Source organism: Rhinoderma darwinii, chromosome 2, assembly GCF_050947455.1.
Source record: "Rhinoderma darwinii isolate aRhiDar2 chromosome 2, aRhiDar2.hap1, whole genome shotgun sequence".
Taxonomy (NCBI): domain Eukaryota; kingdom Metazoa; phylum Chordata; class Amphibia; order Anura; family Rhinodermatidae; genus Rhinoderma; species Rhinoderma darwinii.
Window position 1 is genome coordinate 418125810 of NC_134688.1, and position 18426 is coordinate 418144235.

Genomic DNA, 18426 nt, shown 5'->3' on the forward strand with positions numbered 1-18426 from the left:
TGGTAAAACCTTCTGTGTTACAGAAAAAAATAGAATAAAATTTAATTCAGCAAGAAAAATGAAATTTGCAAATTTCACCTCCACTTTGCTTTAATTCCTGTGAAATGCCTAAAGGGTTCAAAAAAACTTTCTAAATGCTGTTTTGAATACTTTGAGGGGTCTAGTTTTTAAAACAGGGAGTTTTGTTGGGGTTTCTAATACATAGGTGCCTCAAAGCCACTTCAGAGCTGAACAGGTACCTTAAAAAAAAGGCTTTTCAAATGTTCTTAAAAATATGAGAAATTGCTGTTTAAGTTCTAAGCCTTGTAACGTCCAAGAAAAATCAAAGAATGTTCAAAAAATGATGCCAATCTAAAGCAGAATTATGGGAAATGTGAACTAGTAACTATTTTGGGTGGTATAACCATCTGTTTTACAAGCAGATGCATTTTTTACTTTAGAAAAATTCTATGTTTTCTAAATTTTCTCTACATTTTGCAATTTTTCACTAATAAACACTGAACATATCAACAAAATTTTACAGCTATCATAAAGCCCAATGTCTCACTAGATAACAATCTCAGAATCGCTTGGATAGGTTTAAGAATTCCGACGTTATTACCACATAAAGTTAGATATGTCAGATTTGAAAAATGGGCTCTGAGCCCTAAGGCCCAAACTAGGCTGCGTCCTTAAGGGGTAAAGCAAAAATCAAATATATCAATGTTTTACATCTCCTGTCACTCTTTGTCCTACAGGATATAATCCAGTACATATGGCGGCACGTTCCATACACTCTGTATTGTGTACATATGATACAATGTCCTGTCACCTACCACTGGATTAAACGCGATGTCACACAAATAGCGCTGTGAAGGGTCGGTTAGGTGAATAGTATACACTGTGGTAAGTTGCAGCCGCGCACATAACAATTACCAGTCACACTTCTGGGTTGATGTTAAAGATTTATTTAAGGTTTTTGTGGATCAAAATATATAATGGTAAAGATGATGGTAATACAAAATCCAGTAAAAACTACGGAATATGTCACAGTATATACTGTAGTATCAGTAAGGGGTGGAAAATCTGGATTCCACAGACACAAGAAGAGATGACATATTGTCCTGTTCTGAATCTGGTCTTCTGGGTGATATTGATGCCCTGGTGACCACATTGATGTCTCTTCTGTGACAGATGTTGTAGAAATGTTAAGTCTCGCCTTTGGAATTCTTGTAAGATGGCGGATTCTGCCCTTGGTTGTTATTGGTGTTATTGATGTTCTGTTGATATCTGCTGACTTGTTCTGGGGGGAGAAGCACACAACCCTATTAAATATTGATCATTCAGGCTGCTTGATAAATATAGAGAGGGGACACATCCAGAGGAACTTACCTTTCTATCAGCATTGATGGTGGCTCCTCCGGTGACAGGGAGCGCTATTCTCGCCAGATGTACTGCGGAATTGATGTTTATGCTGCAAGACAAATATTTGCTATTAATGTTCTATAATGTGTGTTTCTTAGCAGACACAAAATTTAGAAGACCTTTTAAGGTGATTTGAGGTAAATAAATTTCTTAATTGATCCTGGGGGTTGTTATGGTATAAATATACATATATAATGTATTTGGGACCATAAGGAGTGAAATGTTATAAAGGAGAACATGTATTACAATATAAAGGTATTTTAGAAAGGTTAAGAGAAGAAATAGTTTGCAGATGCTCTGCCGTCCCTTGAAATTGCAAACAGATGGTGGTCAATCACTTGACCACCCCCCTAAGCATAAAGGAAACATAAGGGAATACCTGGTGCTCCACCAATGAGCTTGTATGGGAAAGGAAGCTGTAAGGCTTGAATATACAGATGACTCATATGTTATGGAATGTTCTTTGTTCGTCTGATGCTATAAGTATGAGCACTGTAGTTCAATAAATTAGAAGTATTTTACCTTGAGAAACGTCTCAGTGTATCTGTTACTTCTCCGAGCAGCTCGTCCTACCTATCGATTTGAACCTGCATGGAGATCAAGGTGTAACGTGACCCAAGTTGCCATCACAGAAATTGGCGCCCGAACAAAGACTTGACCAGAAGGACGGCACCCCACCCAGGGGATCTCCCGGGACTAGAGTGGCGACCTCCCGGACGATGGAACGTGCAGACCACTGCTGCAGCAAGGTAAGAATACTTAATTCTTACAAACTCTGCTCTGCACCTTCCTGTCTGGTAGGTCGCCTTCCCGGTAGTACTCCTAAGGAATAGAGGGGCCACATGAGGGTATTTTTAGTGTAAAAATCTGGTCAAGTCTAAAATAAATCCTACCCTCAGGATAAAGTGCCTGATCTCCATGACAGTATTTGTATGAATGTTGTAGAAACCCAGTTTTGTGTCACAAATGCATTTTAGAATAAGGAAATTGTTTTTGGAAAAAAAATTCCGATAATCCGGCAAATTACCAGAAACATGTGTACATGCTTCAGGTGACTACGGGGATTATGATAGGCTAAATTTTAGCCCGGAAATCGAAAATTTTGTGCAGTCCGATAATCCGGCAAAATACCGAGAACGTGTGTACACGATTGGAGTACTTGCTGGGATTATCATGCGCTGATTTTCAGCTCAAAATTCCAGAATTTTCTGCAGTCCGATAAACCGGCATTTCAAATGAACAGCTTGATTTTACGTTTGCCTTGTTATTTGGATTAGGAATATTTGTCATATTACTCTTATGGTGCGGAGGGCACGTACTCGAGTGGTGTCTCAGACGAAGAAAGTAAGCTAGTTATAAAAGGACTGTAAAAGGAAGATTCTCTGTCCAGAGTAGAAAGTAAGTACGGAAACTAGAAACTGTCTAAAATAGATGAGAATAGAAGTCATCTGTCAGTAGCTAAAATCTGTAACAAAATAAGTAAGTACGGAAACTAGAAACTGTCTAAAATAGATGAGAATAGAATTCATGTGTCAGTAGCTAAAATCTGTAACAAAATACGTGTGTGCCTAAGGCCACCACTTACAGTCACAAGATGGGAAACTTGGTTACCCTCTTTAAAAAGAAGTTTCGAGGGGATAAGTAACTGTCTCAAATAGGTGAGAAAGGAATTCACCTATCAGGAAAATGACCCCCTACATAACTTAGGGTCTGCCCATAGGCGACCACTTATAACTAGGCAACAATGGGGAACTTGGTGTCCCTATTACGAGATGAGCACCCACAAGGACTGACAGCCAAACAGGTAGTGGCGGAAAGAGAGGGAAAGGATGTGACAAAAGGAACGAATCAGTTAATGTAGGCATGTGGAATGGGAAAAGCGGGAAGATTAGATCTGGAAAAATGGAATGAATGTTGTGACATAAAACGTGGATGGTTGAAAGATTAAAAGTTACAGGGGAAAGCAGAAGCATGGAGAAAAGTGTCAAAAGAAGTAGTACGAGGAGGTTTCAGGGAAACAGAATGTAAAGATAAGTTTTACTACACTTGTTATAATGAAGGTGGTAAACAAGGAAAGGAAAAAGCAAGTAGCCCACCGGGGTATGGGGTAGTCACGACGCAGGGACCAGGGGGATGGACGTGTAGAGTGTGTGGTCAGCAGAATCAAGCATGGAGGGATACTTGTTTTGCATGTGGGGCAGCAAGACCAGGAGGGCAAAATCCCCTAGGGATATATCCAGTGGTACCAAAAATGAGTAGCACAAACCCCTTTGCTCCCTCACCTCAACAAGTACCAGTACCATATAAACAAACAATAGGGTTGGCCCCTGTAGTGTTGGCATGAATAACCCCAGTAACAGGAGGAGCCGAGGGCTCAACGGATGAAAGAGTAGAAACTAGAGCGTATAGAGAGAAAAGGGAAAAAGAGGAGGCAGAAGAGAAAGAGGAAAGGGAAAGACATCAGCGTAATATGGATCAGGCAGAAGCAGCAAGGAAGCTTCCCGAGTCAAAAGATACGACGCAAGCATTAGAAAACGTGGGAAAAAGGTTACAAGTGTTGACAGACCTGTTTGCGACTGAAGCTGACAAGAATTTTAATAAAGATAAGGAACATAAATATAAGCCATGGAACCCTAGGGATGCGTTGACTTTAGTTCAGAAAGCCCCCGACCCGGAGACAGAGCCTGTCCCTTTTTGGAGATATATAGAACAAATTCAGAAAATGTATTCAGCAACATGGGAAGACTTAGTGCAGCTCATACATACCAAAATGGGAATCTATAGCTCTACAGTCATGGACCACAGCAGCGCCCGGTAGCATATTATTCAGCTAGACTAGACCCTGTGGCCCGAGGTTCCCCATCATGTGTGAGAGCTATCATTGCTGTAAATTCAATGTTAAACAAGGCCTCAGATTTGGTTTTGGCATTTCCAGTCAAAGTTTTTGTACCAAATGATATTACTGCTATTCTCACTCAAGTACAGCCAAAGCACTTGTCAACAGCAAGACATTTGAGATTAACCTGTGCATTTCTTCTTCCTGAGCAGGTTACTTTACACCGCTGTACTACATTGAACCCAGCTACCTTACTGCCTTTGGAGCAAGGGGGAGAAGACGTAGGTAAAGTATGGTCACAATTTTTGCCTGAAACTGATGAACATGATTGTATGGCCCTTATGGCCCAGGAAACAGTGGTGTTTGCACATGTAAAAGATACCCCACTCCAAAACCCAGACCTAATACTCTTTGTGGATGGTTCAAGGTATTTTGTAGAAGGATCTTTTCTTACAGGATATGCAGTAACCACCGAAGATGTAGTCCTAGAAGCAGCCTCCTTACCAGCGTCCCGCTCAGCACAAGAAGCGGAGCTTAAGGCCCTGGCAGCAGCATGCCAACATGCAGAAGGAAAGACAGCAAATACATACACTGACTCTCGATATGCTTTTGGCATTGCACATGACTATGGCCCTATATGGAAGGCTAGACAGTTTTTGACCTCTGCAGGTACACCTGTAAAGAATGCAGACTTTGTAAAATACTTGATGGAGACCCTGATGTTACCCACAGAAGTAGCAGTAGTAAAAATTAAAGCTCACACTAAGGTGAGTTCACCAGAGACAAAAGGAAATGCTTTGGCAGACCAAGCCGCAAAAGCAGCAGCCTTAAAGCCAGTAGGTCCAGTAACAGTTATGATGTACCAACATCCTGAAGACTCCGTGGTCAACATCAGCCCCACAATACTACAAAATCTGCAAAACCAAATATCCAAAGAAGAAATAACTAGATGGCAGAATCAGGGAGCTACCCTGAGAGCGGATGGACTATGGCAACAACAAAATAAGCTGTGTCTGCCACAAACAATGTTCCCTATGATGGCACAGGTAACGCATGGACAGACACACCAGTCAAAAACAGCAATGATGGACTTGGTTAACAAAACCTGGTATGCTCCAGGGTTTAGCACTGTAGCGAGTAAGTTTGTACAAGGGTGTATGGTATGTGCCACCAATAACGTGGGGAGAACAGTGAAAGTGCCACAAAAACACACCCCAAAGCCAATTTACCCATTCCAGAGACTACAGATAGACTATATTCAATTACCAAAAGTCGGTACCTATGAGTATGTGCTTGTTTGTATTGATCTCTTTTCAGGATGGCCAGAAGCATTTCCAGTAACCAAAGCTACAGCCGTAGCCACAGCAAAGAAACTGATCAACGAGGTGGTGTGCAGATATGGAGTTCCAGAGGTGATCGAGAGCGACAGAGGAACTCATTTTACGGGTGAAATCATGAACCATGTGTTGTCAGTAGAGATGAGCGAACTTATCAAAAGTTCGGTTCGGCTAGTTCGCCGAATTTCACAAAAAAGTTCGGTTCGGACCGAACTAGTTCTGACCGAACCTGTCACTTACGTGCGCCGAGCATGCTACTGTCCAGGGTGCTGATAGAGTTAATGGGCTGCACTAACTCTTTCAGCAACCTTGACAGTACATGCTCGGCGCGCGGAAAATACCATTTAAATGTAATAAAAAAATAAAAATTATACGTTCGTACTTACTTTCCTCCTGTCCGGCCTCCAGCGATGACGTTTCATCCCTTTCGCCGCTGCAGCCAATCACAGGCTGTAGTGGCGGTCACGCACGTCAGGATGACGCTTCATCCCACGTGACCGCCTCTGCAGCCAATCACAGGCTGCAGCGGCGACATGAATGAAACGTCATCGCTGGAGGCCGGACAGGAGGAAAGTAAGTATGAACGTATTATTATTATTTTTTGGCATGTATGTATGTTGGCATGTATGTATGTATGTATATCTGTGCATGTATGTTTGCATGTATGTTGGCATGTATGTATATATGTGCATGTTTGTATGTATATTTGCATGTATATATTTGCATGTATGTATGTTTGCATGTATGTATTTTTGCATGTATGTTGTCATGTATGTATGTATGTTGTCATGTATGTATATATGTGCATGTGTGTATGTATGTATGTATGTTTGCATGTATGTTTGCATGAATGTATGTATATTTGCATGTGTGTGTATATATATATATGTATGTATGTTGTCATGTATGTATGTATGTTGTCATGTATGTATATATGTGCATGTATGTTGGCATGTATGTATATATGTGCATGTGTGTATGTATGTATCTATATTTGCATGTATGTATGTTGTCATGTATGTATGTATATATGTGCATGTATGTTGGCATGTATGTATACATGTGCATGTTTGTATGTATATTTGCATGTATATATGTTTGCATGTGTGTATGTATGTTTGCATGTATGTATGTTTGCATGTATGTATGTTGTCATGTATGTTTGTATGTATGTTGTCATGTATGTATGTATATATGTGCATGTATGTATGTTTGCATGTTTTTATTTTTGCATGTATGTTTGCATGTATGTTTATATATATGTGCATGTATGTAATTATGTTTGCATGTATTTATGTTTGCATGTATATTTGTGCATGCTTGTATATATGTATGTATGTATCTTTGCATGTTTGTTTGTATGTATGTATGTTTTCATGTGTGTGTGTATGCATGTATGTATGATAGTTTGCATGTATATATGTGTGTATGTTTGCATGTATGTATATTTGCATGTATATATGTGCATGCTTGTATATATGTATGTATGTTTGTATATATGTATGTATATATGTATGTATGGCCATGTATGATACTGTCTGCTGGCGCCCTGTATCTAAGTCAACTTCGCGGCAGGCTTCTATACATGGTATAACAGTCAGTATCACACATTAAACTGAATCTAAGCCTACGACATGTTTTATTTCATTATTTTATTTTTTTACAGGTTTGGTGTTTGGACTACGTCGGTTTCGAGGACTACTTCGATGACGGTTTTTTTTCTACAATAAAATGGTTAATGAGGGTTGTGTTGGGGGTGCTTTATTTCAATAAAATATTTTATCTATATCTTTGTCTTTTTCTTTTCAAATTTTATTATTACCACTTTAGTAATGGCCGCGGTCTGAGTGACAACATCCATTACTAATGCGAGGCTTAGTGTTAGCCGGTGCAGAGGCTAACACTAACCACCATTATTACCCCGGTACCCAAAACCACCAGGGGTGCCGGGAAGAGCCAGGTACGATCCAGTACCCGACCATCTGTTGTGATGGTCGGGCCCTGGGGCGGCCGCAGGCTGGTATTATGAGGCTGGGAAGGGCCAAAAACAGTGGACCTTCCCACCCTTGTAATGCTAGGCTGCTGCTGCTGTGTTGTATCTGGCTGGTTATAAAAGTGGGGGGGACCCCACGTCATTTTTTTAAATTATTTATTTACATTTTTTTTTTAAAAAAGACATGGGGTTCCACCCAATTTATCATAACCAGCCACATACAACACAGTGTTATTAGCCTGGGAATGGACAAAACCAGTGGCCCTTCCCACCCATGTAATGCCAGACTGCTGCGGCCTTGTATATGGCTGGTTATTAAAAATGTGGGGGACCCGTCTATTGCTAAATTTGTTAAATTCCAAAAAAAAAACGACGTGGGGGTCCCCCCCATTTTTATAACCAGCCAGATACAACACAGCAGCAGCAGCCTAGCATTACAAGGGTGGGAAGGTCCACTGTTTTTGGCCCTTCCCAGCCTCATAATACCAGCCTGCGGCCGCCCCAGAGCCCGACCATCACAACAGATGGTCGGATACTGGATCGTACCTGGCTCTTCCCGGCACCCCTGGTGGTGGTGGGTACCGGGGTAATAATGGGTGGTTAGTGCTAGCCTCTGCACCGGCTAACACTAAGTACCGCCTTAATAATGGACGCTGTCAATCAGCCAACTGCCATTATCTAGGCACTAATAAAGTTTGAAAAAAAAAACACAAAGACAATTCTTTTTTATTGAAATAAGAAATCCCCAACAAAACCCTCGTTAACCATTTTATTAAAATTTGAAAAAACGCAGATCTACGCAGTAGTCCAACGAATCGTAGATGTAGTCCAATCGGTACATCAAAATCTGCAACAACATAAAAAAACAGTTATCAATGTGAACAATACCAATACTTCTACTCACCTACACACATATATACACGCACACACAAACAAACAACCATACACAGACACACACATATATACACAAACACAACAAGATATACACACACACATAAACAGACAAACACACACATATACACGAACTCACACATATACAAACAAAAACACACATATCCAAACACACACACACACAGTTATACACACATACACGAACACATATACACAAACACATATACAAACAAAAACACACATACCCAAACACACATATACACAAACACATATACACAAACACACCCATATATACACACAAACACACACCCATATACACATACAAAAACACACACAAACATCTACACACAAACATATACACAAATACACCCATATATACACAAACATATACACAAAACACATATACACAAACACACCCATATATACACACACACACATATAAAAACAAAAACAGACAAAGTCACATACCCAAACACACATATATACACAAACACACACATACACAAACACGGTTTCTTTTAAATGCTGCTGGGGAACCCGCTCGATCCACTATATACGGCTGCGCTACAGTGCAGCATTTAAAAGAAACAGGATCCTGACCTGTCCATAGAGTTTAAGGCAGCACAGAGTATTTCAGGAGATGAGCGTGCAGATTCAGTGCTGCTGCGAACTCTGCTCTTACCATTACGTAGCTCTCAGTCTGTTACCTCTCCTCCACTCCTGTCCTCCAGAACACCTTCACATGATTGGCAAGTCACCACGTAATGGTAAGAGCAGAGTTCACAGCAGCACAGAGTATTTCAGGAGATGAGCGTGCGGATCTTGTGCGGGGTGGTGACTTGCCAATCACGTGAAGGTGTTATTGAGGACAGGAGTGGAGGAGAGGTAACAGACTGAGCTACGTAATGGTAAGAGCAGAGTTCACAGCAGCACTGAATCTGCACGCTCCTCTCCTGAAATACTCTGTGCTGCTGTGAACTCTGTTCTTACCATTACGTAGCTCAGTCTGTTACATCTCCTCCACTCCTGTCCTCTATAACACGTTCACATGATTGGCAAGTCACCACCACGCACAAGATCCGCACGCTCATCTCCTGAAATACTCTGTGCTGCTGTGAACTCTGCTCTTACCATTACGTGGTGACTTGCCAATCATGTGAAGGTGTTCTTGAGGACAGGAGTGGAGGAGAGATAACAGACTGAGAGCTACGTAATGGTAAGAGCAGAGTTCACAACAGCACTGAATCTGCACGCTCATCTCCTGAAATACTCTGTGCTGCCTTAAACTCTGTGGACAGGTCAGGATCCTGTTTCTTTTAAATGCTGCACTGTAGCGTAGCCTTATATAGTGGATCGAGCGGGTTCCCTAGCAGCATTTAAAAGAAACAGGATCCTGACCTGTCCACAGAGTTTAAGGCAGCACAGATTATTTCAGGAGATGAGCACGGGCAGCCGTTCGTTTTTCCGAGCCGTGCTCCCATCATGCACACGACCGTAAAAACACCCGTTATTGCGGGTCGTAATTACGACCCGCAATAACGGGCTCATAGACTTCTGTTACCCACGGGTACCTTTCCGTATTCTCACGGGAAGGTGCCCGTGCCGTTAAAAAAATAGAACATGTTCTATTTTTCTATTTTACGGGCCGTGCTGCTATAATTATAATGACAGCACGGTTCGCAAAAGCGTCCGGCTGCCCGTGGCCGGCCGGCCGTGCTCGTACTTACGAGTCGTAATTACGAGCACGGCCCGTAAAATAAAAAAATAGAACATGTTCTATCTTTTTAACGGCACGGGCACCTTCCCGTGAGAAAACGGGAAGGTACCCGTGGCTAACAGAAGTCTATGGGCCCGCTATTTCGGGTCGTAATTACGACCCGTGATAACGGGTGTTTTTATGGTCGTGTGCATGAGGCCCCGTAATGACGGGTGGCTACATGTGTGCACCCGTCATTACGGCAGCGTTGCTAGGCGACGTCAGTAAGGGTATGTGCACACACACTAATTACGTCCGTAATTGACGGACGTATTTCGGCCGCAAGTACCGGACCGAACACCCTGCAGGGAGCCGGGCTCCTAGCATCATATTTATGTACGATGCTAGGAGTCCCTGCCTCTCCGTGGAACTACTGTCCCGTACTGAAAACATGATTACAGTACGGGACAGTTGTCCTGCAGAGAGGCAGGGACTCCTAGCATCGTACATAAGTATGATGCTAGGAGCCCGGCTCCCTGCACTGTGTTCGGTCCGGTACTTGCGGCCGAAATACGTCCGTCATTTACGGACGTAATTAGTGTGTGTGCACATACACTAAATAGTCACTGTTCAGGGTGCTGAAAGAGTTAACTGATCGGCAGTAACTGTTTCAGTACCATGGACAGTGACTACCGATCACAGTACCTGTAAAAAAAAAGACGTTCATACTTACCGAGAACTTTCTGCTTCCTCCAGTCCGGTCTCCTGGCCGTTGCCTTGGTGACGCGTCCCTCTCGACATCCGGCCCGACATTCCTTGATGACGATGCAGCCTTGTGAGCGCTGCAGCCAATCACAGGCTGCCGCGGCCTCTGCAGCCAATCACAGGCTGCAGAGGCCTCTGCAGCCAATCACAGGCTGCCGCGTCAGAAAAGGTCGGAATGGAGGAAGAAGAGGGACTCGTCAACAAGACAACGACCGGGTACCTATGAAATGCTTTTTATTTTATTTTTAATCAGCAGCCTCTTTTCTCTATCAGTGATTGATAGAGATAAGTGGCTGCCGATTTGTATAATGTTTTTGACCGGGTTCGGTCAAAACGGGTTCGGCCGAACCCGGTGAAGTTCGGATTCGCTGCGAACCGAACTTTACCGGAAGTTCGGACCGAAACCGGGTTCGGTTGTCCCGGTTCGCTCATCTCTAGTTGTCAGCTCTAGGCATAAGTCAAGCCCTACATACACCATACCATCCACAGAGCAGTGGGAAGGTTGAGAGACTAAATGGGACTCTCAAATTGAAAATCCAAAAAGCAATGGTAGAAACCGGGAAACCATGGACCAAGTGTCTACCATTAGCCTTGTTCTCAGTAAGATACACTCCAACAAAAAGAACAGGTCTCAGCCCATATGAGATCTTATTTGGATCGGCTCCCAGATTAGGATGTTATTTTCCACAGGTGCTCCAAATGCAGTATGGTAGACTAACAGATTATGTATCAACGCTGAACAAACAATTGACCAAGGTGCATGCACAAGTTTTTGCTTCCATTCCAGATCCTGATTCAGTTGAAGGGACGCATAAGTTAGAACCGGGAGATTGGGTGGTCATTAAGAGACACGTGAGGAAAAGTCTAGACCCAAGATTTGACGGACCGTTTCAAGTCCTACTCACAACAAGCACCTCAGTGAAGCTCGAAGGAAAGGCAAGCTGGATTCACGCCAGTCATTGTAAAAAGGTTCTTCAGCCAGAAGAATGAAGAGCTTTGCGGTTGTTGCGGCGGTTGTTGCGTGTGCTCTTATACAAAAAGGCAGAACTGCTACTCCTGTACACGTAATCAGTACAGAATCACTGGAACAGTTCAGGACAGGGTGGGCGAATGCCACAGTGGATAGAAAGCAGGGTAACTACACCTGTAAGGCCAATGCCCCGTGTTATACTACAAGTGTGACTACAACCAAAGGGACTTGGAAAAAAGGACCACATGGAGGGACTGTGTACCTTCACATAGACAAAACAGCCAACATTGGCATACAAGAAGAGACGCCGGGGCTGTTGCTTTGTTGTTATGAACCAGATTTACAGTATCTACAGAAATATACAACCAGTAAAAATAGAAACGAAATGATAAATAAGACTTATGAAAGATGCAACAAGGAGAGGCTCAACTCTACGATTGTAATAAAAGAAACTGATGGGATGATATTATGTATGAATAATAGCGAAATAAGAAATAGAATATAAAAATTTTGTATTCTTGATAACAATTTTAAGAGATAGTTTTAAGCCACATATAACAGTACAAAGTCTGGAAAGAATCCCACACACTTGTAAGAGCGCTGTAACCCAACAGCAGAAAAAGAATGTACACTTCAATATTTCCTTCCCTGAATCCCCCAGCTGTCAGACAAAAAAAGAGAATGGTATGACACGCTATTAGGAGGGGTAGGAACGGGATTAGGAGTATTGAATGGTATACAGTTAGAAACAGTTATGAACAAATTAAACTCAGTGGGAGATGACACATCTACTGCATTAAGGATAGGTGCGTCATAGTTACCTACTACCTTTGACTTACAGCAAAAAGGGTTAGCTATAGATGAACTGTTTCTAAATGTTTTTAATGAAAGTATGCTAACCGAATATAGAACATTACAGAGTGTATCAACTTTTGTAAATTGGACAGTATGTACGCTTAAAACGATGTGGCAACAAGAACAGATGAATAATTTTAAGAATAAATTGTTTAGTAGTCATGTTAGGCAATGGACAGACATTCTGCCCATAGGAAAGAGAAATGATACGTGGTTATTGTTACAGCCTGAGTATACTGAGTGTACACCTAAATGGTGTGCAGGAAGACTAATAGCATTTAATGTGAAAAATCCTACTCTATTATGCAAATTTATTGTTATGCCAATGGTAATGATTGATCTGGTGACATTATTAGGACAATATTGGATGCCGGAAATGAAAGGAACACACATAGATTCTCAAAATAAGACAAGGAATATAGATTTGTGCCAATTAACAGAGCAAGGATATGTATGTAATAAACAGTCAGGGATATATGAACCCTGTCTAATGCAGCACCAGGATAATGTATGCGCACTCACTATAATCCCAGAAGCTAACCTACAGGTTTATATTGAAGTAGGTCCACAGCATGTATGTTTAATAACTAACAACAAACAGACCCTTAGCCAGTTTAAACTCACAGGACCATTTTCAGGATGTCTATACAATGTGACGCATTTGACTTGGGGGAACCAAACTATAGTGTTCCTGCCTACTTTAGAAGAAATAATGTCCACTATATGGGTACCTGAACCTTTGCCCTATGGAAATTTTAGTTTATCTTTAGACGAAATGAAAAAGGTGTTACAACGATCAGGAGAAGTTGAAAAACTAATCCAAGCCCATAATGTAACTCTAAGTAGGGTGAAAATATTGGCTACATTAGCAGCTAGGGAAGTGATACATTTGTCATCAGCAATTAAAGATGCTAGTGCCCATCACTGGTATGACGTTTTTACAGGATTCTCACCTACAGCTACTAAAATATTACATGTGCTTTTCCAACCATTGATTTGTTTAATGATATTATTTGTATTGCTTACATGTTTTAATTGTTATGCATTTTGTAAAATAAGGGAAGCATTCAATCAGAGGCCTATACATTATGATGAAAGAATGTTGTGAGATTACCCCACCTACATACCTGTGTGAATCAAGTGAAGAAATGGATCGAAGCCTTGCTATCCGGAGATAGAAGTAGCATTGGAATTTAGGTGTTGGTAAAATCACAAAAGGAGGGATTGTTATGGTATAAATATACATATATAATGTATTTGGGACCATAAGGAGTGAAATGTTATAAAGGAGAACATGTATTACAATATAAAGGTATTTTAGAAAGGTTAAGAGAAGAAATAGTTTGCAGATGCTCTGCCGTCCCTTGAAATTGCAAACAGATGGTCAATCACTTGACCACCCCCCTAAGCATAAAGGAAACATAAGGGAATACCTGGTGCTCCACCAATGAGCTTGTATGGGAAAGGAAGCTGTAAGGCTTGAATATACAGATGACTCATATGTTATGGAATGTTCTTTGTTCGTCTGATGCTATAAGTATGAGCACTGTAGTTCAATAAATTAGAAGTATTTTACCTTGAGAAACGTCTCAGTGTATCTGTTACTTCTCCGAGCAGCTCGTCCTACCTATCGATTTGAACCTGCATGGAGATCAAGGCGTAACGTGACCCAAGTTGCGATCACAGGGTCACACTACAAACCTTGAAGATGGTTGATGCAAGCAATGGGTCTGACCTAGAGCTGCGCTGTTCAGCATGTTACGGGAACTTTCTAATGTTCCGATGTTTTATGCCCCGGAGATTCTGACTGTTCCTTAGGAGTCCTGCAAGATGCCAAGTAATGTCTTCCATCGATAACAATGTTCCTTGTATCCATCATTTTTGCTTAGAAGCTAATGCATCATAAAATCCAGTTGTTCCATCCATTCAGATGACCTGTTCCTTTAGGAAAGTCATTGTACTATACTACATACATGCTTACAGTTGGGGACGTTGTTCCCCAAAGCCCACAACCTTCATTCAGAAATGAAAAAGTGTCTGAATACAAGGAGTTGGAATTTTAAGATTGAAAATACTTATTTACACTTTAGTTAAATTAGTTGATAAAATAAATTACAGATACAGAGGAAAACCTAAGAGATGGAAGAAAATTTTCACCGCAAACATAATAGACAACTACAAAGCTCTTACCTGTAAGGACATGAACAGATGCAGCTACTTTTTTTGTCCTTTCCTCCTGATGCCCGTTACATAGATTTTACGATCAAAGTGTCCACCAGCCAAGGGGATGCTGGAATGAGAAATATATTTATGTAAGACATATGATAATGTTAGCAGGTAACCATACAATTATTGCTTAGTGTCACATCCTATAATCCTCCAGCACTGTCACCCAGGTGTACAGCCACCTGCCCCAAAGTGTGAGCTCTGGCTATAAGGACCATGTAGTAATGACGGCTACTGAAAGTATCATACCAACAACATGGAGGAAAACATGACTTACTCATCTGAACCAGGCCTGATCTTTACTTCAAAGATGCCAAAAACAGGTCGGTGGTCTGAGGTCTTCAAAACAGGGCAAGAGTCGTATCTCAGGACTCGCACATCTCCCTCACATTGGCTTTTAAACAACACCCTGTCCTGTAGAGGTCATGAAAATAACAAATATGATTAGTGAAATCGTATTATAATATATTATTAAACTGCAAAACATCACAGACCTAAATGTTGGGCCTACTTTATTTATATTGCAGAATATTGAGACTTTATTGCATTTTAGGTTTGACTTGGTCACACAGATTTCATTAAATAAGTATCCTTGAGCCATGCTGGGCAACGACATATTACACTGGGAAACTGTGATGACAAACTCACTACATAAAAGTAAAATGAACTGAAAGCTTTGTTCATAAGAAATTACTCATCCAACTATAATAATAACAATTCATTACATTGGGGGAGGGGATTCATTATATGATGGGTCCTCTGGCCCATGGATTCTATTGTCTCTCAAGCTCTGTAGACCTGGAAATAAGATCTCTTACCGTATATGATGGAATTCTCTGCTTTACTGATGTATCATAGGTGTCTGTGCCAATGTCAAACTTATATGTAGGAAGGAAATCAATGGTGTGCTCCTTGAACCCTAGAAATATGGACCCTTAAGTTGAAAGAAAAAAAAGTTGTCAGTATTTTAAAAAAAAAAGGAGCATGTGATAATTTTAGCACTATATAAGAATTTGGGGAACATATCAACCATCATGTCAGTGATTTGTATTAATCTGTGGAAGTGGTTGTGGTATTAAAGGGGTTTTCCAACTTCTGACAACTGATGACATACTCACCAGATAGGTCATCAGTACATGATCTGTGGTGGTCCGACACCCGGACCCTGCACTAATCAGCTGGTCCGGTGCCTTTGAGCACCGGACGTACATGCCGGATGCAGTTGGCGCCGGCCACGGAATTGCAGCCGAGCTGCAGTACTGCAACTCTGCTCCTATTCAAGTGAATAGGAGGCAGACCTACAGTTATGCATTATGCTGCAGCTATGCTATGTACGGAGCCAACTGCTTCCAGCTCCGTACATAGCATTGTGTGCCATAACATCCGGTGCCCGCAGGCCACTGGAGCAGCTTAACGGTGCAGCGTCCAGGTGTCGGACCCGCACCGATGATATACTGATGACCTATCCGGTGGATAGGTCATCAGTTGTCAGAAGGTGGAGAACCACTTTAATGAAGGTTGAGGAGTGATAGACATGTATCTACTAGTAAATATACCATTGTTCTTGGCTTCATTCAAATGGTCGTGTTTGAGGAGACTGGACATATCTTTTCCTTCGATCTTCTGCAGAAGAGATTCCACATTTTTTCTGTCCTCTTTAAGTTGAAAATTGAGGTCTCCAAACCAAAACACCCGATCAAAGCGGCTGGTGACGTCCACTGTAGAATAAAAAAATAAATTATAGCACATGACTGCTTTAGACTCAACGGAGACAAATAGAGAGATAAAAGGATCCATAGGTTCAACCACATAAGTAATACTCACAGGCATTGGAGTTGATTCTTTCCGGAATAATTTGAGGCAGACGGAGACCCTCAGTGATGGTTTTATAGTCCTGGATCCTCTTGTTGACTGCCCCAACTGCCAACAAAAAAATACATATTAGCAGTGGCGGATGATCATATGGGTGGCCCGAACCGCATATTATTTTCAAAAAAACACATTGCAGCGTGCCACCGCTGCTAATGGAGTCGAGGGGTGGGTGTGAGAGATTATACGGCCACACCGTCCGCCCTGCTGCCTCTCTGAGGGGGAGGCGGCGCAACTGAAACCAGCCGCCGCCACCCCCTCCTGCACTAATTGTACCTGCGTGTATCTGTATTACTGGCCACTCACAACATAGAATGAGATTGATAGATTAGAAAAAGTTTGATCAAACAGGAACGAACCTTTTATTTTTACCAAAACATTATTAGTACAGATCTCTTCATATCATCCCATATATTTCAGTTAATTATCAAATAGCAGCAATTTTATACAAAGTAAAACTGTACATGGTCATATATTAATATTGGAAATACTTACATCTCAGATGTGAATTAATAAAAAGGAAAGATGTTCCAAAGACGGTGAAGGCAACACCCAAGGCTCCTTTAGTTTTCACATAGTGGAATAGCCTGGTTGTTACATGGGTGTGCTCTACCTCTGTATAAGAAATTAAACACAAAAAGACGGGTCAGTGGTTAAGAGTACTACATGCAACAATGGAATAGAAATTATTTCCAATTAAACTATGGAAATATTACTAGAACATAATTTCATACTTTGTAACTGTGGTGTGAACTTTTAGATCTCCAATACTCAGAAGTCAAGAATCTGAGAGCCAAGCTCTTAGGCATCTAATTCTAATAACTAAATAAGATGTTCCAGCTAATGACTACATTCAAGACTTCTTATGTAGACGTAGGAATGTGAATCTTACCTGAGCAGAACCAGTTTAGTTCCCGTCGAACAAAGATGGTGAGATACAGGACTCCGAGCCCGGAGGAGTGGTATAATACATAGTGTGGTCCAAGGGTCTCCTGTAATTTTATCTCCCATTCCCGTCTACAAGAAGACACAATTTCAGATTTACATATTAATAAATTACACAAGATTAAGGTACTCAACTCATCTGTATCAACACTCCATATAATAACCTCTGGGGATAAATTTTGAAAATTAAGGAGTGATAATACAATAAGTAGAGCATTGAGAGAGAATTTGTATCAGCCGCCCTGCTGTCCATCTGCAGTCATAGGCTGGTGTAAGACAACCTGAGAAGACTTACCTGTTTGGACATCCTTCCTGAACGCCAATAACATAAATGTCTTTCGTATCATCTGATGGTAACAGCAGATCCTCCAGATTTTGCGGATAATCCTGTTCAAAATATACAAACATTAATATTGTATACAAAGAGTGCCAACTAAACTGACATAGGGTAGAATATAACCTGTCTATGTGATATTCAACTACAAACTAAAGAGACATGGTTACTGGCCCATTTCATCCAACTTGAGCTCGGGCACACTGAAGGGTCACAATAAATATTGTACATTACTTCTCACCTTTCCCTCCATATTCCAGGTGGCAACATATAGTCTCAACCGTCTATCTGGGAAATAGCGATCC

The 18426-nt window shown here is 41.4% G+C and overlaps 1 protein-coding gene across 1 annotated transcript; it reads right to left on the reverse strand.

Moving 5' to 3' along the window:
• Positions 1–968: 968 nt before the first annotated feature.
• LOC142741887 (phosphatidylinositol polyphosphate 5-phosphatase type IV-like) lies at positions 969–18195 on the reverse strand. The gene is made up of 10 exons (XM_075851209.1): positions 18083–18195; positions 17735–17859; positions 17338–17457; positions 16798–16893; positions 16530–16691; positions 15792–15907; positions 15251–15387; positions 14938–15037; positions 1372–1453; positions 969–1282 (listed from the first exon to the last, which is right to left on the reverse strand). Exons 1-8 carry the CDS (start codon positions 18193–18195, stop codon positions 14962–14964), a joined length of 945 nt encoding a protein of 314 aa, XP_075707324.1. The 3' UTR covers positions 969–1282; positions 1372–1453; positions 14938–14961.
• Between the last annotated feature and the right edge of the window lie 231 nt (positions 18196–18426).

Bases quoted from the DNA above. Each gene is read 5' to 3' on its own strand.
- LOC142741887 (XM_075851209.1), bottom strand. From the start codon at position 18,195: ATGTTTGTATATTTTGAACAGGATTATCCGCAAAATCTGGAGGATCTG. The intron at 16,692-16,797 runs GTGAGTATTACT...TTTATTCTACAG, and splicing joins AAGAATCAACTCCAATGCCT to TGGACGTCACCAGCCGCTTT. The intron at 15,908-16,529 runs GTATATTTACTA...TTTCAACTTAAG, and splicing joins GAATGAAGCCAAGAACAATG to GGTCCATATTTCTAGGGTTC.